Source organism: Calypte anna, chromosome 9 (assembly GCF_003957555.1).
Source record: "Calypte anna isolate BGI_N300 chromosome 9, bCalAnn1_v1.p, whole genome shotgun sequence".
Classification (NCBI taxonomy): Eukaryota; Metazoa; Chordata; class Aves; order Apodiformes; family Trochilidae; genus Calypte; species Calypte anna.
Genome location: NC_044255.1, coordinates 17,241,590 through 17,264,599, shown reverse-complemented (window position 1 = coordinate 17,264,599; position 23,010 = coordinate 17,241,590). Strand labels below are relative to the sequence as shown.

The 23,010-nt window shown below is 38.9% G+C and overlaps 1 protein-coding gene across 1 annotated transcript in view; it reads right to left on the bottom strand.

Annotated features, from left to right (window-relative positions):
• Positions 1–23,010, bottom strand: part of MCF2L2 (MCF.2 cell line derived transforming sequence-like 2) — a 127,710-nt gene that overhangs the window by 27,558 nt on the left and 77,142 nt on the right. Inside the window, exons 16-21 of the mRNA XM_008493383.2 lie at positions 11,640–11,706; positions 10,352–10,467; positions 9,011–9,080; positions 4,299–4,391; positions 3,701–3,793; positions 1,084–1,209 (exon numbers count right to left, since the gene is read on the bottom strand). Of these exons, the coding sequence (XP_008491605.1) occupies positions 1,084–1,209; positions 3,701–3,793; positions 4,299–4,391; positions 9,011–9,080; positions 10,352–10,467; positions 11,640–11,706 (565 nt within the window). The remainder of the gene's footprint in view (positions 1–1,083; positions 1,210–3,700; positions 3,794–4,298; positions 4,392–9,010; positions 9,081–10,351; positions 10,468–11,639; positions 11,707–23,010) is intronic.

Here is a 23,010-nt window from a genome sequence, read left to right as displayed (position 1 = left end):
AAGCTAATTAACTACTCCTCTTCAGCCAACAAATCTGAATGTAGTAAGCTTCACCTACTGCAGGAAAACTTGGGAAACCTGAAAATTAACCTTGGAATGTATCCCAGCAGCATCCCCAACTGTGTACAGCAGTAGATCTATGACAGCTGAGCAAGTAGTTAAATTAATTTCTAAAATAATGCTAATAAAGGGCACAGTTTCCTCAGCTACCAGATGCAGATGCACTTGCACAAAACAGAACTATAGAAATTAAAACACCCAAAGCCACTCTATAAACATAATAACTCTTCCCACCCAGACACAGTTGGTATGGACAGTGGTATTTCCTCAAGAAGTCATTCTCTGTGCAAAATACTGTTTTCAGCTGCCCCTGTTACTGTGATCCAATAATTCTTTGAACCCAGCTTCAGAGTATATTTTTTTTCCTTGATATTTTCACCCTGCAGCTATTTTAAAATGGGCAACCACATCACCCTCAGGCCTCATTTTGCCAGGCTTATTTCTCCTTTATGTGTCAATTACTTCCACTTCTCACTTCAGGGCTCATTTTATGTAGGCAACACTAGTTTTTGAAAGTCATATGACTTTAATGGAGCTTCAGCAGACAGATAAGTACATTTGTGGCCTTTGATGTGTACTGTGGTTGTTACTGCACATTTCAGATAATGAGCTTGCCAATCACCAGGATGGATTGTATTACCTACTTTAAATGGAAGCCAAATTTTCCTCCCTAAATTCAAAAGATTTGGAAACACTTGAGTTGCACAGCAGCCACAAAGTTTCAGCAAATTTCTTAAATTATGCCCATCACACTTTCACCCTCTCACCTACAAATGAGTTTTGGGTGCAATTACTCAGAAGGACCACATTTGTCTCACTTCCTCCCTACATTCACACCCCCACCTCCATATGACTAGTAGGCTGACCTCTATTTTTGGTCACCACAACATGCCACAGGGTGTCTTCTTTCAAGAATGCAGCACAGGCTCCCACAGAATGTATTAGCCACGGGCACAGCATGATCAGTGATGAGAGAAACATTGAATGGATCAAGACCAAAGTAAAAGCAACAGCTCTTAATACCTCATATCCTGTGATTGCTATCTGGTGCATGGAGTCATTTACTGATTTGATGATATCAAGCACTGTGGCCAGGGCTTCTTCCAGTTCAGCAGTACCTTCTGAGTTCTTGCTGCACTTCAGCATCTCCTGATTGAAAAAAAAAAAAAAAAAAAAAAAAAAAAAAAAAAGATACAAAAAGCTACTTTAAATCTTCTTAGACTTAAAAGCATAAAGACAATTCTCCCTAAAATTTGTGTTGCATAGACAAAGTAGTAGGACTGGAGGGGCAAAAAGAGAGAAGAAAAAAACAAAAACAAACCAACCAAACAGAACATTCACCAGGACTGTCATTGAGAATATGCTTTTTTACTTTTTAGACATTTTCAAGTTTTATGGGTTAATTTTAGATGAGACAGGAACATTCTGACATATTTACAATTAATGTTTTGAGTCTCACAGATTTACATTCAGGTCTTTTTTACTCCACAACTGCTAGGAAAGAAATTCAATCCTAATGTAATGATTTCAGGTGTTAGAAAATTCATCATTTCCCTTTGAAAATTTTTCCACAAGCTGCTTACTACTTAAATTTTATATTTTTAACAGTGGCAATGTCTAGTCTGAGTTTGGCAGCTTTGATGTTCCACTTATCAGGTCTTAGCAAGCTCTTGCCAGATAAAGAAATTCTACATGTGTAGCTGCTTATGTACTTATGGTCAAATCATCTCACAAACCTCTCTTCCTTACATTCAATGATACTTCATAAATCTATAAGACAGGTGCTTAAACTGCTAATTTTTTGGGGGGAGTGGCAGAGGAGAGCAGGAGGAAAGGGGAATAGATGATAGATTACTATATATTTTCCTCACTGCAAATTCTCTACCTCTGCACTACAATTCATAGATTTACATTTGCAAATTTGAAAAATGATGTGATATAAAGTAGTGATATCACAGTGAGAATTAGACCCCTTCACCAAGGTGGCCATTGACTTGGTTTTTATTCACATTTTGAGTTTGGAAATAATTTAATTCAAAAGCTGATGCACTTGTGTTCTTGTAAACCAGGGCTGAAAAAAAGTACTTCTTTCAAATCCCAAACAGCAGAAGTGTCTCCTCTGGTGCTTGGGTGACCAGGGCTTAGAATGTAAATGCAGGATGCATTCCTATAGTGTGTGTTGCACAGCTTCTAGGATGGATCTACAGTGGGCACTATGGTTTATAATATTAGCTAAACTAATTGAAACCAGAGGGTTGCAAGAACTGTGAGACAAAATTGAAGTGGTCTGCCCACAGTTTCTTAAGCACTTGAGTGTTATCAGTTTTTCACTGACTCCCATTTTCCTACACTTTTTAAATGCTCCTGCTGCCAGGGAGAGTGCACCATCCTCACAGTACTCGTGATCCCTGAAAAAGTAAATGTCCATGCCAATGTGCTGTTGCTAAGTACAAAACTGGTCTGACCAGCTTCAACCCCACTGGCTGCAAGCTGGTTTGCCTGAGAATTTTACTTCTTGATCTAATCTTGGTTTTATTTACAGACATATTTCAAATTAAAAGTAGAATCTGGTTTAGTCTTGCTCTTCTGACTTTGGCATTTTCTCCCTTCACACTGAATAGTTTCACAAAATAGAATGAAATTTACCTCTGGATTACATTGATGCAAATCTACTGGAATCAGCACAATTGCATCCTTGCTAATATCCTCTGTTGTTATTTTTATTGTACAGGTTTGTGTAAAGTGAATAAACAGGCCACAGAAATACTGCATCAAGTAAGTGACCAGCCAGATCCTCACATGGTTAAGCTGACACATTTTTACCTGGTAACTATTAGCAAATAAGATTGCTGCCTTAAATATTCCTTGCAAATTTCACATGAAATTTCATGACAGGGCACAACATTAAGTCCAGAGGATGGAGAAGAGCATGAAATTCACCCTCATGACTTTCCCAGAAGGAATGTCAGTAAATATTAAGAACTGAGGAGATAAAGACAGGAAGTTCAGACACCATCTAGTTTGAGAGTGTATATTTCTAGTTGCCCATTTCAGACCAGATTTTAAGCATGTACCACTCACAGTTCCAAACAAATCAATTGGGAAATGCACATATTCATTACGTATAAAAGTTACTATTTGTTCCTGGCTGGATCTTTAAAACAGAAGCACCAAAAGGGAGTGGCTCCGACTGAAACATTTGTGTCACAAGGTTGGGAAAATAACAAGTTCAGAGAGATGAAGAGCTTTGTTCAACAGGGACAGATGTCAGAAACAAGATTTAAAGTATCAGTTCCATTTTCAAACAGTAAGACCACATATTGATCAAAAAAAGCCAAATTCAATTTCTATTTCAAGACAAAAAAATATCATATAAAATATCTTACTATATATATATAGCAGTATATCCATATGATAATACACTGCTGCTGCATAGTGTATTAGTATTAAGTACTAGCAGTACTTACTCTGAAATAGAAGTCCTCTGTTACCATTTTACAACTGAGCAATACAAAGTCTTTGCTGAAAAAGTTGAAGGCTTTATTTCCATTGTGTTCTTCAGAAAATAATGCTGATATGCAATTCTTTGAGTAAAGCAAGCTATGCATTGGACTTCTTTGCATGGTCATGGAGAACTTACCTTTAACAGCAACTGGTACTTGGTGATTCTCTGTACTGGCTTTAGGAGATAAGCATCTAGAGAGAGCTTATGATCCAGTTTACGCTGGCATTCCTGTGAGAGACAGCACAGATGAAAAATGCAATTGTTTCTTTAAGCAAGACACCAAGATCATTATTTGTTGGTCACCTGAATAGTATATGTCTGCAGATTAGTTGAGAGAGAAATTTCTTCCATCTGCATAGGAGTTTCCAGGTTACTTATGCCACAGTGAAAATGTAGCTAAACAAGAGCTAATGTTTAGGTTCAATTCAGTGTCAAAATCTGGCATGCTCTGCTGAGATTGCAATCATCTGGGGCTTACAAAGAAGCCAGCAATTATTTGCTTTGGGGATAGCCTGAAGAGTCAGGCTCCTGTCCAGGAAATCTACCTCCTACTCTACCTTCTGAGACTCCTGTATACATACTGACACCTTGACACACACTGAGCACCTGCCATCAGTATGAGAAACATGCAGAAAAGTCTGTCTATTCCTCTAAGTTATCTAAAAAAAGAAGCAACACAGAAGGAAAACAAGTTTTTATGGTCTTGCACTGCTAGTCCACAATGAAATTCCACCTGAAAAAATATGCTATCTCCACACTGCCTCCAGAGAGCTTCAGATCTTGGCTTGTTCTGACAGTACTTTTCATATATTTGGAGGTCCTCTTTCTGCAAGAAACAGAGAATTTAGGTAAGGTAAGAAACAAGAATCCACAGAGCATCTGCATTCAGTCACAGTTTTTCTTACTTTCCATCCTACCACACGTAGGAATTAATTCATGCTGATAACTCTGTATGTAAAAAATATACTGAAGCTACCAAACTTACTTTTTCATCCTCAGAAGCTGAATAGACCTGAAAGTGAGATTTATTTATTTATTTTGGTAAAAAGCAGACTGATACTTGCTAGCTCACCACTTAGCCAAGGTTTAAGTGTCCAAAACTCTCTTAAAACAGCCTCTCTCAGCAGTACAATGATGAATTAAATAGTAGCAAGTTGGTCTTGATGTCCTGGGCAAGGCAAAGGTAAGTGCTTAAACGTTTTTGTATCCAAATTAGAACTGGGTGGACTCACTTGACCTCTATTTACCTCTGAGTACACTCCCAGGTGCTCTTACAGTAGTCACTGGCAAAAAAATCTTAGTGACTTCAGTGAAAACAAAAGCAATCTCTTCTAAAGCCAACAGAGGTGTATTTCAAGCTCTCTAGGCTACATGGGCGGATACAGACAGACAGACAGACATTCTTCTGCCAGGTTCTTGGCTTGCCACCCAGGTGCAGCAAGTAAGTGAGGAGCAGTGCCTCACAGATTCCCAAGCAGCGCTGGCTGTGGCTTACTGGCTGAGACCTCATTTTTACACCCACCCTGGTGGACATGACCTCAGTGAATCAAAGACAGAACTAAAAACAAAGCTCAGGAATTCCTGGCTTGGTGCAGGGAAAGCATTTTCTTTTGGATAGTTACTAAAAGAAATCAGTATCACTGTTACCTTTCTCTTTGGACCTCTATTGGCATCACCCTGATGGATCAGATGTGAAAGTAGAGCTATACCAGGCAACACCTGACTGTTAAGTATTATACAATAGAAAAATTCTGTTACAACTCAACAGATTATTAATGTTGCTGTTTCAAAACAAGCAGAGAGGGTTGGTTTTTTTTTCATACAAATAGAATTGTTTGTACATGTTGCCTTGGAGCAGGTCTAAGCCCCACAGAACTAAAAGTAACAAAAAGTATAACCAAGCATTACAATTTGTTTCTGACCCACAGAAACCAAGTTGGACTGGACAGGAAGAACAGAGACAGCGACAATTTAAACTTAAATGTAAAGAAAAGATACAATAATTAACAATTTTCCAGTAATGTGTCATATCAGAACCACCTTATGCCAATGCAATCTACTTCTGCCCTCATCATATTTAAAAACAGCATTAAGTTTTGTAATAGTACAAGGAGCAGGAAACTCCTAATGAGATTACTAGGATCAGACTCTAAAATTCCAAGTAATAACTAATTGCCTAATTACTCAGATCCTAGTCTTAAATGTTCCACACAGCTCTATTTTCATATCCAGAGGTTCTGACCTCTTGCTGGTACTTTTACATCATGTCCATCTCTCCTGTAACACTTTTGCTTTCCACAGTGATTTGCATCCTGAGATCTTTATAAGCTTTCACACACATGGCATATGTGCACAGTTCCAATTGTCTTTGCTGCCTGCTAACTTATGAATAAATTTTGCATCTGGTTAGAATTTAGCCCTTTGAATCCAACTCACAGGTTTCTGTTCGTGTCTACAGTCCTTTCACAGATAGCTTCCTTTTCTAAATGCTCCTTTCTCCCTGAGTGACCAAAGGTCTCAGCTGCTTGTTGCTACTAAATTATTCCCTTTTTCCAAGGTTAGCAATATGAATAAGTAAACAGTGGCAATCCCCAGTGAGTCACTCCTGCCAGGCACATCACCTGGCATATGCTGGTAAGCAATCTGACAAACCTTTGGTTTCTTCCTGGGCACTCTTGCCTTGGTTTGGGTAAGATTTCCTTTTTCCCAGCCCTGTGGGTAGCAGATCAGCCCACAAGTGTTTCTGGTAAGGCACTAGAAGACCCATACTGCAAGGCATTGAGTACATATCCCCACTTTGAGCACCTGTAAAGTCCTTGCCATGCAGAGCTCTAAGCAAGGCCACACATATCAGTGATTGTATAAAAGCTTCCATGTGGGCAAAGCTGAGCTGATTTGCATGTAATTTAGTTCATATGAAGATCATGCCCTAATAAGGTCAGGCAAAGTGGGAGGGAGGACAAGAGGGGCATTTCTGCCTCATCTTCTGCCTGAATATGCTACTGTATTCCAGTAGAGAAGCCAGAAAGGAGAAATAGGCTGGGACACCATAGACTGTTTCTGCTGTCACCTGAGAAGGATTGACATCCCTGGGGACAGCTGACCAGGTGGTACTGGTGCACATGGGAGAGTGTGTGTGGACATGGCAGAGGAATGACTGGCAGGGGCTGGAAGGGACTCTGGCAATAGTGTGTCACAAGATGCTTTCAGGCAGCTCTGGAATCAGGGTTGAAAAGTCTCAGTGTGATCAGATAGGGTAATATTCTTCAAGTATGAATCTAGAAATCAGCCTGTTTCTAATAACAGGACCACCACGATGTTGTGGCTGGATGGCTGCACCCATACAAAGAAGGAGAAATGGAAAAGGGAATCTGTAATCATGTGAGTTTCCTCCCAGGATTCAGCATCACCTTGAACACCAGCCATTTCAGTTTCCCCCATGCCAAAGCAAGCACAGCCATAACTCACAGGGCAAGCCAGAAACTTCTGCTCATCAGGAAGACATTAAAAACTGCCAAATCATGGGGAACACAAACACATAAGCAGGCTTTTGTTTGTGCATCCTAAGGGCAGTCCAACAGAAACAGCAAATTTCTGGACTTTTTGTGGCTTTTTCTAAAAACAGAACATAAGGGCAAGTTCTTGAATCAAAGGTGCTACTGTGTGAGAAGAGACATCTCAGGAGAGAGGCATTTGCTTTCTTAGCATAAAATTTGAAACAGAGAAAGGAAATGCACGAGTTAACCTCTGATTCACTAGGTTTAGTGCTGTTTGACTAAGCCATAGAAACTGATAAGCCAAGGTGACAGAAGCTGATTTTCTTTCACTTCACAGCTTAACCATTGCTTTAGTGCTGCAGATTTCATACTGATAAAAGAGTGAGAAAAAATGGCTCAACAGCTGTTTTTAAAGAGAGAGAAGTTACAATATTTAAACATGAAATTTGAACATTCTGCAGGATTACATGATCAATTCTGTATCAGTAATTTCTCTTTAACTCCAAATCCAGGGATATTTGCAACATAAAGAATATTTTATATTTCTTGGATTTCAAAGGTCTGCATTCTTCAAAGACTGTTTATCCTGTTTTGTATAATGATTTCACCACAATATTTTCCTGCTCAGCATCTGAATCTTAGGAGAACAACATATTCCTTAGTAGTGTCATTTACTCAAGCTCTAAATGCTGGCTGTTAAACAGAAAATTATTCAGTGGATTTATAATCGTATTTATCCTTGTATGATGTTCTTCAGACTGACCTGTTTGTAAATTTGGGGGCTATCCTTTGGAAATATCATGTGTACCTAACTCCCACTGAAATTTTATAGATGTAGCTGTGCTCAACACATCTGGCAGCTACGGTATGTATATTTCATCCAAATCTGTCTGTGTTTCATACAGAACCTTGTTGAAAAGAAGGTTCAACAGGTACCCTGGAAAAGCAGCAAATGCTAGATGTATACAGTGGAAGCAGGAGGTATCTTTGACTACAGAGGAGTGGACAGATTTTCCCATTTCTCACGTCTCTTCCATTTCCCATGCAAACACAGGGTCTGTTTCAACAGTTTTGTTAGACTATGAAAATGGCTTAAACCTGCCAAGGCCAAGAGGCTCTTATTAATAGGGCCTCTGAATGAGTGCTATGTAAACAAGCATCTTTTGTTATGTTGCAGGAAATAGAAAAACCAGTCATACTAATTGGGAGGGGTGTTGGGGGTGGGACATGACTGGGAGGAGAAAGCTGCAGAACCTGGGCACTAAAAGCCACAGGAAGCCAAGACACATGCACCTGATCAAGGCCACCACTGCCTGTTGGCTTTGGCCTTTCCAATAAGCTGACCTCACTCAACTTTTAGACAAAAACCTAACCTTTACTGCTCCAGAAAAGTGGGGAGAATCCCAATTGCTTATTGAATTATGTATATTAGTAAAGGAATTGACCTCATGGAGTCTAATGGGGCTGGTTGGCAGTAAGGAAGGTGGTAGACTCTGCTGGACCAGTTCTAGAGGAGTGAGTCTCCTGAGTGTTGCAAGGAAAAGAGAGATAAGACATACAGGATACACTGTCTGTACTCAGAGCAATCTGTTTATACCATTCTCTTCTTATTTATAGTGGGGTTGTGTTTGGGATACATCAGACTACTGGTATAGATTTGTGTGATATGAAAAGCTAAATATTTGGATGACCAATTTTATTTTTTTAAACCAGGGCTTAAAATACATTGGTGAAACACTGATAACAGATACAGTCCTGTCAGTAACCAAGTCAAAGTTCAGATTTTGGAATACGTTCTTGTTTACTGTGGCTTAATTTGTAAATATCTGTTTATTTGAGGTTTCCTCGTTCACAAAAGCAATCAGAGTGAAAGAGTAGGAGTAAATCTATAAGTACTGTAGGGTAAGACCATAGATATTCATACAGACCTGCAAAAGGATTTACTTACTCTTTTCAAAAAGCATCGGGCAAGAAGTTCAGGGTTTTCAATGCAGTTTTCTAACTCCTTAAGGAAAATCCTGAGAGGGAGAAAGGAAAGCAAGAAATAATGTAACATCCCACTCACACAGTGTGCTGGCTTCTGTGTAAACTGGATGCACACAGAAATATATATATATATATATTTTGGACAAGTGGGATGTGGTTCACAGCTGACTGCCTGAGTCACCAATAATATCATGTTTTCCTCTTCTCACAAGCATCTGACACATCTGATTGCTCTGGCTGTTGAGATTTGTTGCCAATATGTAGCCCCAACACCTGCTTCCCACTTGATTATGAGGATTTTTCAGAATCAGAACAGCCAGAAAAGACAGAAAAGCTTGGTCAGGTGCAGTTGCTTAATCAGCCAGCAATGAAACTATGGGATGCAGTTCAAAAGTTTCTGCAGTAGCAGTCAATACACCATGCCTTTAGGGAAAGAAAGACCTGGCCTGCAAAAGCAGGTGAATAACAATCTCCAAATGGAAGACATTCTTTCAAAATAATAGGTAAATTGGAAAGTAATTTTTCAACTGTGTATCAGCTACTCTGGCATAATATTTAACCTTGAAGAGGGGGGATTTTTTATCTTATTTTTTTCAACTGTTTGTTACATCTTACAGGCAATTATTATCCAAAAATACTCCTAAGTTATTACTTCAGCTACAGCCAGTTTTACTTAATCAAGGTACCCAGGAAATTTACAAAATTTACAAAAGTAACCCTAAGTTCTTGGTACAGGATTGAAAAGAGGTTAATCTTGTCCATACTTGGTATTCTCTAGTTATAGGCACTAGATCATCTTGTCCATATTGTGGACAAGGCTTCTGAAAAGGTTTATGATCATGTGAAGGCTAAAATCTCTTAAGAAATGTGCTATCAAATCTATTGTGTTCTGGTAAGATAACAAGAATAGGAAAATAAGCTGAACACCAAGAAAACTTCCTCACAGAGGAGTCTCACCAGAGAAAGAATATCAGGATTCACTCCTGCGACATCTAGCAGTGTACCAAGGGAGGTGGTAAAATACTTGCCATGAGGAACATTCAAAATGGAAAATGCAGGAGAAATCACTCGTAAATGCACAAAGGGGTGTAATCTTTCAGAAATAAATAAATAAATAAATAAATAAAATTCTGATGATGTCAGAAGTGCTCTTGACACAAAGATTTTATAGGACACACACAGAGGCAAAGTGAGGATGAGTTTTCCTGCCTGTGTATGTCAGTAAGACAAAGAACCCCACATAAAGGGAATAGAAATGACAGCAGCACCCGAGGGCACGGGACAACCGCCAGTTCCCACGTGCCTGTTGTGAAATTCGTAGATTTCTGGGAGGTTCCCAAATAGAATTTCCTTCTTGTTCTGGAGTGCAGATGGAATCAGATGTGCTAAATTGGGATTGTCCATTGCTGAAGCATACCCCTGCAGAGAAGAGTGAAAGATAAAATAAAACCAGGCATTTTTACCCGGGAAGAAGTATGATGCCTGAGACACTGAAAAGCCCCAAAGCCTTTGTGCTTTTTGTTCCCAGCACATCATACAAAGGCTTCTCCTATGCCAGCTTCTTTGTTGCTCCCATGAATTACATGTTTCTAATTTTTCCCAGAGCTTTTACCCCTGATGGCTGTGTAAAAACATTTTAACCACAATTAGATAGATTACTGGATTAACCAAAAGGAGAAATGTACGTCCATAAGATTCAAATGTGATTTTGGTCATGTAGGGATGGAAACTGCTAAATTTGATAGCCACATATCTTTCTGTTATACAGCTTCTCTGTAAAAGAGTTAGTTTGGATTTATTTGTTGAACTGTGGTATCTGGCCTCATTATTTGTCTTTTTCTTGAAGAAACTGGATTGTGTTTCTTCAATAAAAACTTTGAGAGAAGAACATTCTGAGTGCAGATTTTAAAATCAAGAGTAATATATTAATTACCAGAGCTGTCAGCTCCCACAGATCAAATCAAATAATGGAGCAACCACAAGGTTTTTTTAAAAAACCCCTACCCAGTCCTTCAAATCCCACCCAAATACAAGCATGATGGAGCCCTCCTCAGCTTTCATCCTCCTACAGACTGGAGGAGGCCAAAGACAGAGTACGCCAGCATGCTGTGAGTTTCAAAAGCTCAAGAATTATATTTCTGGTGTAAACTGCTCTTTTCTGTGCTCAGAAACTACATGGGACAATAAAAATGAGGGGGAAGAAGGCCTTCTTTTTTCTCAGTCATTTTCTAAGCCTATATTCTCAGAATTTAGTGTTTGGCCCATGGAAATGAAGGGTGCTATTTGTAAAGCCTATTGATATTTTGAAAAGGCACATTATTAATTAGTCCTCTCTCTGTAACTTGAGAACCATACAGAATTATTCTGTGGGCTGGGGTCAGAAAAGGTGCCTCTTCCTTTAAGCCCTGAGGAAAGACGTTCAAAACATCCTTCTCATTTTCCATCTCCAAGGCTGAGCTATCTTGCTAACAGATTCTGTCCTACTCTAAACACAAGGTGGGAGGTGAGAATGCTCAGCCCATGGAGGATGCACACCTGCAGTGAGGAATTAGAGGTTAAGCACAAGAAATTATCACAGAAGAATTTCTTACCTCTATTATACTTTGAAGTTCTTCGACATAAACCCGTTCTGTTTCTATCAGCTCATTGATTATGTGGCTAAAAAAAGAAGAAAGGTGGAAAGTTATAGTTTTTACCAACAGTTCAACAGAGAACACATGAAAGAAAAAATGGTTTTCCCTGTATATTCCTGTTTGTGCATCTGATTACACAAAAAACACCCTCTAGTAACATCTCTGAAGGTTATTTTTCCATACTTCAATATTGTGCCTTGTTGATAAGCTTACAAGTCCTAAACATCCCTTGAACTATTATTTTTCTCAGCTCATCTCTATTATTTTCTCTCAGCTCTTCATCTTGTTTGCTTCTGTTATTTCTGTACCTATAAATTGGAATAAAAGATTAAAAATGCCCCAGCAGAGGGAAAAAAAAAGTTTCCTCTTCTAATAATAGCTAACAATACTCAGTAAGAGAGGATTGTATTTCTCAAGGCCCATGTTACATTTATGTTTTGCCTTCTAAAATAAGCAAAATTGGTGATTCTGCTTCCATTCTTTAATACATTATAAAAACAGGCAACAGGATGATGCTGGAACTCTGACAATATGAAAGTAAATCAAAGTAAAATATTTACACTATACTTTGGACTTCTAATTTCTGATATTAGTTCAATGCTTCTAGGTAACTTGGAGACGTATCTTGAATATTCCTGATCTATTTCATAGAAATATGGCTGTAACCAACTAATTTTTTTACAAATGACTAATTAGATTTTAAAATAAAATTACATTAAACCCTTAAGTTTTTGTTTTGGTTTTGTTTTTTTTCTTTTTTAATGTAACCAGTTGTCCCATATTCTCAAGAAAAAAGTTATCTTTAATACTTTTATGAATATGATTTTCAGCATAGCTCTTCCAGAGGTCTAAGCAGATTCTCTAAGTAGAATAGGACTAAAGCCTGGTGTGCCTTTCCTGGTCCATGCTTTACAAGAGTCTGTAACCACAGAGCTACATCAAGCAAAAACACAGAAGGACACGAGTGAGTCATGTCCAGAGGAACTGGAGTATGGGCAGTCAGAAGCAGCACACAGCCTGATAGTAGTAAAGTGCAGGCAACAACTGGCATCAGTGCCAGCACATGCATTTGTCCAATATCTCCTTGTACATATATTAGTGTAAGAATGAAAGCAGTAATGCTTAGAAAGAGGAAAAATATCTTACACCTGGAGACCCCTCTACCTCAGAAGCTACCTGCCACTTTACATATACAATTGGTACCATTAATCCTAGGTGTTCACCAAGAAATGCACTTGCCCCACATGCCATTGGCCAGCCAACAATATCCTGATGTGTCTGGAGGGTAACCTCCAGAGTAAATGTACTGGAATCATGTTTGGTTGTGTTTTTTTTTTTTACAAAAAAATACAGATTTCTGGTATATTGGTAAAAAGTTCTCCAAGAGACTGATGGAGATAGAAATTTGCTCCTCTGATGCCTAGTGCCAAAAGCTTGCAGCATCTCAAGGTTGCTTTCTAGAGGAGAATTTTATAAAGAAAGGAAAGTGACTTCTATCACTCCTGCTGGGAGTTTTGTTCTGACTATGCCTGGTTATATAAAGGGATTTTATATATCACGCAACATTCATGCAATCAGCCAGACCCCATTAGCCCTTTATATCATGAACCACATCTACACCACTGCATCAACTGGAAAGGGATTTAGTCATCCTCCACATCTTTTAGGATGTCCTTTTTGTGGTTAATAAATCAGTCACACTTCTGATAAAGACTCCTTTAAATGGGATAGAGAGGCATTTGAAAGTAAAATACATTTCAGGCAGCAAAATGCAAAAAGCACTGACTGAAAGCTTACTGGGTTACTAAAACAGATTCATTTATTTGCTCCAGATATACCTAGTCTTTTCCAAGGCAATATAATTCTGCAGGCTAGGTGCAGACCTTTTTCTGGTCTCATAGGCTATTACTGCTTTATAGACCCTACTTGGGAAACTTTATAGCTACTGAGAAAGCCACTTTCAACCGACCTACACTATTTCAAAATCTGTTATAACATAGCTGGGATTTCATAGGTGTCTTGCCTTACTGCCTTAAGGAAAGACAAAATTGCAGTGTCTGGTACAAGGTAGGGAAATGGGTCAGGGCTGCACCCTGCACACTCCAGGAGTACTGACTCCCACATGGATGTCAAATTGAGGTATTTTTGCACAGGAAAGCCTCATCCAGCAGTAAACAAAAGTGTTATCACCCTTCATGACCAAGCAATACTACTGAGCAAAGATGAGTGCAAAGGGATTCTGCAGTACTATGCAAGAGCTCACAAAGCCAAGCCTTGTTGGACTTCACCCTGTATAAGAGCTCTGTCCACGTTTCCCTGAATCTGCACACCTTTGAGCCATAAAACATGGTTGGGGCATGCTCAGAGTACTAGATCACTCCTTGTGAGATAGCTACATACACCAATTCACCTTCAGGAGAATTGAACAGTCAATGGCCTAAGGGCCCATTTGTCAAAAAAAAATATTTTACAAACATTAACACTTGCTTTTACAGATGACTGAAACAAATAAAAATTTTATGGTTAAATATGTCTATCCTTTTATCAGCTATTGAAGTTACTGCATGGGCCAGATGGAAAGTAGGACAAGCAGATTGCCACTGTTGTAGCATCACTACCACTTGCAGAGCTGAAAAGAAACCAGGAGGACAATGCACAACTTGTATCTGGAGTCAAAAAATGAGGTTGGCTGTCAAACTGAACTAACATACCTCATTAAGCTTAAGCCATGAATGGTTATCAAGCTACAACACAAACAGTAGTGGCAGAAACTTTTTGGAACACACAGACGTTTGGTGGTGAGTACCTATTTCACACTAAGCAGTTCAAATTGCATTTTTCACTGGCTATCACCTTAAGTAGAGAAAATTGGAGATTCAGTTGTCCAGGTAGGCAGCTAATAGTAGAAATGATAAAAGAGACACATGCAAATATAATTTCCTATGCAAACCTCATATTTGCATTGGTACAACAATGTGGCCATAGAAACTGTGCATATATCCTTCCCGTGCATGCAGCTATGGTCTTTGCAATGATATATAGAAATACTTTAACTTTTAGCACTCTTCAGAGCCAAAGGATGTTTATATTAATGGTTCCCTTTGTAAACCACACTTTATGGTTCCGTTAGTAGACACTAAGAGCTCCATATTTCTCTCAAGAACTGGAGAATAGGTATGACGCTTGCTTCATCAGCTGTAAGTTTTGAAATCACACCTTTAACTGCAATGTTCTCCAAATAACAACCACAGCAGCAAAATCTCAAACATAAAAGGTTGCTGCACATGAATCATTCCCTTGTCAAACTGCTAACAATATAGAGCTGTGTGCTCGGTCAAGTGCCTTCCACAAACCTTGGAAATGCCTTGACAAAGATGCAATTTAAGAACAGTAAATTAAGAGCTACATAAACATGCTGTGGGGAAAAGCATTGACCTTGAGAGGGTATAAAGTAGATACTTTTATGCTCACTGTGTGAGTGTGCTAGGTTGGTAAATGTTGAAGTAGAGGGCTCCCTATATGGCACATGGCTCCCTATAATGGCATTTGAGATAATCTAACAGCCTACAAACTCATAGTGATCTAATCTGATCCACATCAAGCCCTGAGGGCTAAAATATGGTATCTTCTTTTAGGATATCATGGGGCAGTGAGGATAAGTCAGCATGCACCTGCTGAGAGTATCATGTTTAAGGAAAATATGATGCAGCAGTTGACATGACTATTGTCACACACAGACCTACCAAGTCCCTTTATCCCTTGTATGGTCTCAACAAGCAAGATTAGAATTAATTTCTGGTGACCCTCTGCACTGTAAGTCCTCTTTATATTTTCCAAAGTTTGAACAAAATTAATATTGCAAATCCAGGCATACATTGTTTCTAAAGAGAAAGGACATTGAACTGTAGATAAGAAATTAAGACAAATGCATCTAATCCATTGTCTTTCTAACCATGAAGAAGAAAGTGCAGGCACCAGGATTCTACCTGATGTTTCTGAAAATAATATCAGAAATGAAACAAAAGGTGAGACAGAGAAGGACTGAAAAAGCATATCAGAAAAATGTACAATATAAGCTAATAAATGGCAGAGCAGAGACACGGGCCCTTTCTGTATTTAGAGCTTTAAAGTTAGCTCACAGTTCATTCAGCTTAGACAGCATAGCAGTTTCATTTCTACCAGCTTCTGAGGCCTTTTCTTCAGCCTCCACACACACAGCCCATCAGCCCAAATCAGCCCTCTATTCCCTTGGAGGCAGCAGCACAGGAAGCACAAATATATCTGCCATCCCACCTGCTTTTGTATTTGCTTTCCCCTTCACAGAGAAAATGTGAAAACAGGAGATGGAGCCAGGAGGAAACACTTGAAATTTTGCCCTTAGTATTAAAGGACTGTTCACAGTTCAGCCAGTAAATAGTAGAACCTGCACCCTATCAGCAGGCCCATCGCAGCTGGCTGTGTCTGACAGGATTCTGAGGTAATTTCAGAACAGAAGGGGTTTGCAGCCTCAACTTTGGACTCGGCACTGTGGTTACAGGAAAGACCCAAACACTCTCCTCAGTGACTGGAAAGTGGAAATAAAAAACGGTGTAACTGGCATGTGTGAGGTAAAGGGGGGTAGATCTTCCGCATTCCTTCATTTCACAGGCAGTTTACAAGAATATGAGGTTTGGATGGTAGCAGTCCAAAGACAACAAAACTCTGAGTTGGCTGAAGTTTATGAGCTGTTCTTACAAGGATAGTTCTTCATCAGGATCATCCCCAGTAAGCAGGCCATCTCGGCATGGATGGTGAAGGATTAGGCATCTGACTTGAAGGTCTAATGTTTCCATGGAGTCTGATCCTAAGATACAACCTGTAGGCATCCTTGTTGCCACCAACCCTCTTCCCACTGGAGTATACTTGCTCCTTCCCCATACTTTATCCAGAGAAATAAAGATACTCACCAGATTAGAAAAGTTCCAAAGGTGGAACACCCTCGTCACAAGAATACCTTCCCCGTTATCTTTCCTGATGTGGAAATAGTGATTTGATCTCCTTGTTCAGGAGAGCAAAGACAGCTTTCCTCTGTCTACTAACCTGGGAAACAGTCAGTATGGAAGGGCCTTTGCTGTGACCGTAACTGATGTGATGTTGTCAGATGTTCCTCCAGCAAAGGAAACTTCTTCTTATGAGAAACTGTTAAACTGCATGAACTACTCCACACTTCTACAGGTGTGATTTCACATCAGTTTCCTTTGGGCCGATTATTCTTGCCTGGAAACCATGGTATCCTGTGACCCTAGAGCACGACCAGGATCTTACACATTGAGCCAGATTCCACCTGAAATGGCTCCCAGCTTTGAGAGGCATTGCAGTGCCAGCACAATAAGGATGGTAAGAAAGTAATAGGAAATCCGTTTCTACTTCATCAGTAGTGCTCTCTCTGACCTCTGGCAAGTTAGTGATGCGATGCTGAAGTGAAGGAGAAAATTTAATGTGTAAGAGATTCTCCTAAACAGGGATGAGAATGCAGGAGCTGCAAAGGACAGCAAAGCATCAGGAAGAGACTTAGTTCATAAGTCATGGTCATAAAACCTTGAAACCGAGATAAATGCTGGTATTTATTAGCACCATTCATAGCCATGCATTTCCCTGTCACTGCGTGTTCTGACTTCAGACAACATATAGCTATTTATATTGGCTTAGACTTTACAAACAGCAACTAGCAATGTTTCTAACAAAGTATAAACTAATCCTGCACTGCATTGCTTTGTCACAACAAAATTTTGTCAATAAGTATTTGTATGAGCTGGCTTCTTCTGGTAATGGGTTACTAGGAGAGTCCTCACAACAGTGACCATAAAGAAGACATGTACCAGCCCATTACATACCAATAACTCTTCCTCCTTCCTTCCTTAATAACAGAAGAAAAAGGTAACACAAGTGATTGGCTGGCCAAGCTCCCTAAGTGTGCCAGGTCATTATACAGGTCTGTATCATAATAATTCTGGTAAGGGCAGAGTCAAATAACTCTGCTGTGATATATGCTACCCTAAAACATTTTATCAAATATAGTAAAACACTTAGCAGAAATAGTATCTTAGAGACTACCACAACCTATTAATGTATCCTCTGGATAAATCACAATGGCTTTTTGCTCATACAGTTACTGTTTGTGCAATCTGCTCAGATGGCAACATAAAACTAATTCAGAATTTTTGTTTCCATAGCTGTGCTGCTTCTCTAACCAACGCATTGGATCACTTCCATTCACAGATCTTGTTTCTATGTCAGGATTTGCTAACACAGGTGTCTGTCCTGATATGGAGTTTATTCTCAGAGGAGAAATTGGAGACATCAAACAGAATTAAACCATAGCTTTTCTGAATGAAAACAAAACAAACCAAACAAACGAACAAAAAGCAACACAATATCAATAAATCATAAGTGGGACTCCAAAGTTATTATGCTGCTTAAAACCTGTCTATATGATTGATGTGGGGCCAGCAAAAGTGGCACTTGTGCATGGGTATACCAGATCTGTCTTGCAAAAACACGTAATACCTAGAAGATGAAAATATCTTGTGTGCAAAAGTAAAATAGTAAGGGGAATTTATTAAAATGATACAAATAAAAGAAATACAACTTTTATAAATATATAATTTAGATATAAATCTATTTAAATTGAAAATACTGGCTCTTTTAATACCAGAAGCTTCAAAATGAGAGAAAGGACTGAACAAATTGTGTGCAGTGCAACAGATACATATACTTCAAATAAATATCAACATTGGATAGAGTTGGATATAAAAGAAGTGAAACTGAAAAAAATGAGCACAGTATTTAAGACCTCCTTGTCCCAGCACTATGTCTAGTCTTAAGCATTGTCAAATTTCTATTTCTGAATGTACATAAAATACAACATTACAAAATTGGATCTTTTGTAATGGTATCTCCTTTGCAGGAAGTAAATGGTAAAAAATTCACTGTCCCAGTGGAAACATAATAAACAATAAATAGCACATCCAGTTTCGAATTAGAAATTGTGACAAGAAATTCTAAGACTGGTGTAATCTTAAAATATCAGAATTATCTCTGTGCTAGGGAATCAAAAGAAATGACAGCATGTCAGCTGTTGCATGCAGGAAACTTCCATTCCACCTACTTAATTGCTTGTTAGAAGAATTTTTTTTTCTCACAGTGTTAAAAGCACCTTCTCCAGTTGAAAAGTACAGCTGAGATTGTGCAACAGCTCAAGTGAAATTAAGTAATGAGTCAGTTGCTGTACTTTACCTCCTAAAGTGGAACAAAAGATCATTTTGGACGTCAGAACATTGTTTGAATGGAATTTTATATTTGTTAGTTGATACAGAAAACAGTTCTTATTTCTCTGAGAAATATTCTTTTTTTTTTTTTTTTAAGTGAAAGAAAGCAATGTCTTGAAAAAAACAAAGATTGTCCTTGAAGTACATTTTGTGGCTGCAAATGAACCCCAACTTTGAGAGGCATGAGGGATGCTTCATCTCACCTGAAAATTAGTGGCCTGTAGTGCAGATACTGTAACTACCTGCCTAGGTGATCCTATTTTGCTACAATGTCAAATGGATTTGCTAAAATTATTATGGAAGTTCGTCTGAGCAGAAGGACCATATCTTTGTTAGAAATACATTTCACCATTTATAATATTTCATTTCTTCTGAAATGATCTATACAAGGAATTGTCCCACATTCATTGTTCCTAAAACCAGTGACCTTGGGGAAATATTCTTATATATCTTAATTAGTTGACCTACATTATAGGAACCAGAACATAGTTGTTAATGGAGATGCAAATTAACTGAATCACCTACAGAGACAAATATTATAAATAGACTAAAAGTCAAGCAAGAGATGTTTCTCATCTGAGCTCTGCATCTACACTGAAAGGATGCAGCTCTGTACATAAATCTTAGACAGGTTTAGATAGTGTGCATGCTGCAGGCTGCTCCTCACTGTAAGCCACCATAACATACCAAGTATAAATATTTGTCAACTGCCCATATTTGTGAACTACCCATCTAATCCACCTTGTGATTTGGGGTTTTAACCTTGCAGCTGCACCATTTCTATTTGAGGAAAAAGATATACTTATCTCTGTGATATCTCAGCATTGAGTAATCAATAAGCAAAAACCAAGTGAATAATTTAGAGATCAAATTTGCTACTAATGTAACTGTTAAGCATTACTAGTATTAGGCCACATTTTAGTAGATTGGAATAGGTTCCTATTATGCAGATTGTTATCCATACAAGCTACTCCACACACATGCATGTAACAAAGACATGGCAGGTTAACCATCTGCTCCTGTACTGTAGAGACTTCCATGAAATTTCTTAGCATTATTTCCTTGCTTGAAATCATGAGTGTTCACATATAGGCCACAGAATCAACTTAATGACTCAAATTTCACTGACCTTCCATAGAAATATTCTCCATTCAAAAGCAAACCTTCTGATTTCTTAAGGTCAGGTAGATCTAGGACAGCTGGAGCTTTCATTTACTACAGCAAAATAAATTGCATAAATAACCTCAACTGGGGACAGGAGAGAAAGAAAGAAAGAATTCTTCACTACACTTGCCTAAGAATGGATCTGAAGTCATTATGGATACTGAATTTACCATTCCACTAAGGAAGCTAAGCTGACTGCATTTTAATATGCCAATATATATACACACAAATGTGGAAAAATTAAAGTAAGGTCATTAATATACTCATGTTGAGATTTATCCTCTTACTTGTTTCTAGCTAGGAAGGAGTAGAACATGCAGTTACAGATTATATTCAAAAGATAAGACCTCTAAAATAAAGAACACTGGATTCTGTGTGTCCTATTGTGGGAAATTCACAGGGTCCCTGTGTCCTGGAAGCCATTTCCTTCCTGGACGCTTTTTTTCATAAAGTTGGAAATAGAGCAGGTAAAAGATCTCCAGATATGTAATAGTTTCCGACTTTTGCAAAAATCATTTAACAGCTTCTTTATAAGCTCAACCTGACCTTTAAGACAGAAATCACTTTCATTCTACTTGCGGTATATTTTTTCCATTCCTTTGTAGACATGACATAATGATATCCAAACACCACTTGACCTTATTGAGCAAGAAATCTGATAAAGGCTGACAGTACATGGATTTTCCCACACAGAATAGGAAATAATGATATTTGAAAAAGGGCTTTTTTAATAAAAGTGAAAGTGACTGTGGTAAAACACAAAACTTTTGAACAGACCAGGGAGAAAAAACAAAGAACCAAAATATAAGCTAAAAGAAGCTTAATGGGAACTATTTAGACTTGGAATTCACAGGGAGCTTACACAAGCCTTGTCTACATGGGAAATATCTAGTTTTTCATTTCTGTGTTTGTGGTTAGAATTGGGGCTGGGTGCAGTTGCAGTGGTGACTGGAAGAGGAAATGCCACATCAGGCAGACCTATTACAGAGGCTGGAGCTCTTGGTGTCCTCTACCCATTCAGTAAGCCTAGCCTGAGAGTACTAGTGGAGAAGCCAGCACAGACAAAGGGAATCTACACATTTTTACCAAGAATAGCATACTCACTGCCATATTATTTGCTCTAATTTTGGTAAGATGCCATAAAGGCAAGATTGCCCGTAGTAGTTTGTTCCATGTGGTTGTTGACCAGGAAACAGCATTTGAAGACAGGTTTGAAATAAATAGAAATGCAAATAAAGTACCAGTGCCTTAAACATAGAGGCTGCAGAGAAAGATAATCATTGGTGTATTGAATAATCTGGGTATGCACAGGAACTTTGCAGAGCCTGCAGAGGATCTGCTTGACAGATAAGTGAGACTATATTGAACAGAACTCCTATTCAGGCCAGTATGATGAAAGAAGGTTCCTGCTATATAGAAAAATATAAGTGAATTTTCAGAAGCAAATACAGAATTCTAAACACTAATACGTCACAAATCTTCCAAACCTTTTTATTTTATTCCCAGTTAATGAGCAACTTGTTAAATGCAAGAAGTCAGCTGATTACTGAACAGCTGCAATTGAGTTGTGCTGCTCCCTCTTATCCCCATCTACACAGCACCCAATGATCTCCCATCTGCCATGCCCTGTCTGCTGCTGTCCTGCAAACCATGCAATTATTTAGATCAGCCCGGTGTGGGTGCAAGTCTCTGACATCCTGGTGTGACAACGTGACATCCTCTTTGTGCTGCTGGAAATAACAATAGCAATTGTCAGCACTCCTTCATGAGCTAATTGACATACAGGAGCTGCATGGTTTTAACTTCAGATTGGTTTAAAAACAAATTTCATTGGAACTGGTATGAAGGTGTATGGGAAGGCAGGTACCCTTTGGCAGCTCAGTCTGGAGAATTTTACACTCTGAGAAGTGTCACTTCTCCTAGTTTGTTCAGTGGTTTCTTAGTCTGGAGACTGTCACTGTCCTGCCCTTTAAAGAAAAAGCAGCAGCACCTGAACTGAGTTGGTATAAAATCATACCAGTGCCTCCCCATTTCTTTCCCCATCAATCAGTTTGGCAGTGATAAAAGGGCTGAATAACTTCCTCTGTTCCTTCACTTGTGCCTAAGCTGCCTGGGATTTCTTGGTGTCCTTCATGCAAATGCAGAAAGGCCAAGGAGTGTCAGTCCCCTGTGCCAGAGCAAAGAGAGGCTTTTATGGAGAGGAGATACAGCTACGCTTATGGATTAAACAAATACAGAAGCCTTCAAGCCCACTTGGGCTTCTTCAAAAAAGATGCATCCACTCCTAGGCCAACACAAAGCAGCTTTTATTTGCACATGCTCTATAAACCTTGAGATGGGTCAAGAGGTAAGAGAGAGATGAGCTTCAGTAAAGCCCAGGATGGGCTCAGCAAGTTGCCATCCAACAGATGATGTAGGTTGCCCCACATTGACTATATTCTTGCTGAAGTTCCCAATGCTTTCCAAGTGGAGGACATGCATTCCTGTGACAGAGGGCAAGACAGGACATAAGTCTGATCTTGATTTCCCCATGTGTCTATAACAAACTAACCATCCAGCCTGTGCAGGTAGCCAGCTGTGTTCCAGAAGCCTGCCCAAAGCCAAGAGGCTGCAGAACAACTGCACAGAAACCAGGCTGAGGAATTCCTGGAATTTCTGAAGAGTATTAAAATAACCTTAGCATCCAATAGGAAGCAGGTATGAGAGATAATAGCAGAAGTGGCTGCTTATCCTTCTCTGATACTTGGTTAAGTACAAATTTTGTAAGAAAGCATGTGCATGTTGAGAGCATTTGTTTCAGCTTTTCTCTACCTCCCAGATTCTTCAGAGCAAGGACAAAAAGCCTCCAAGAAGCCTTC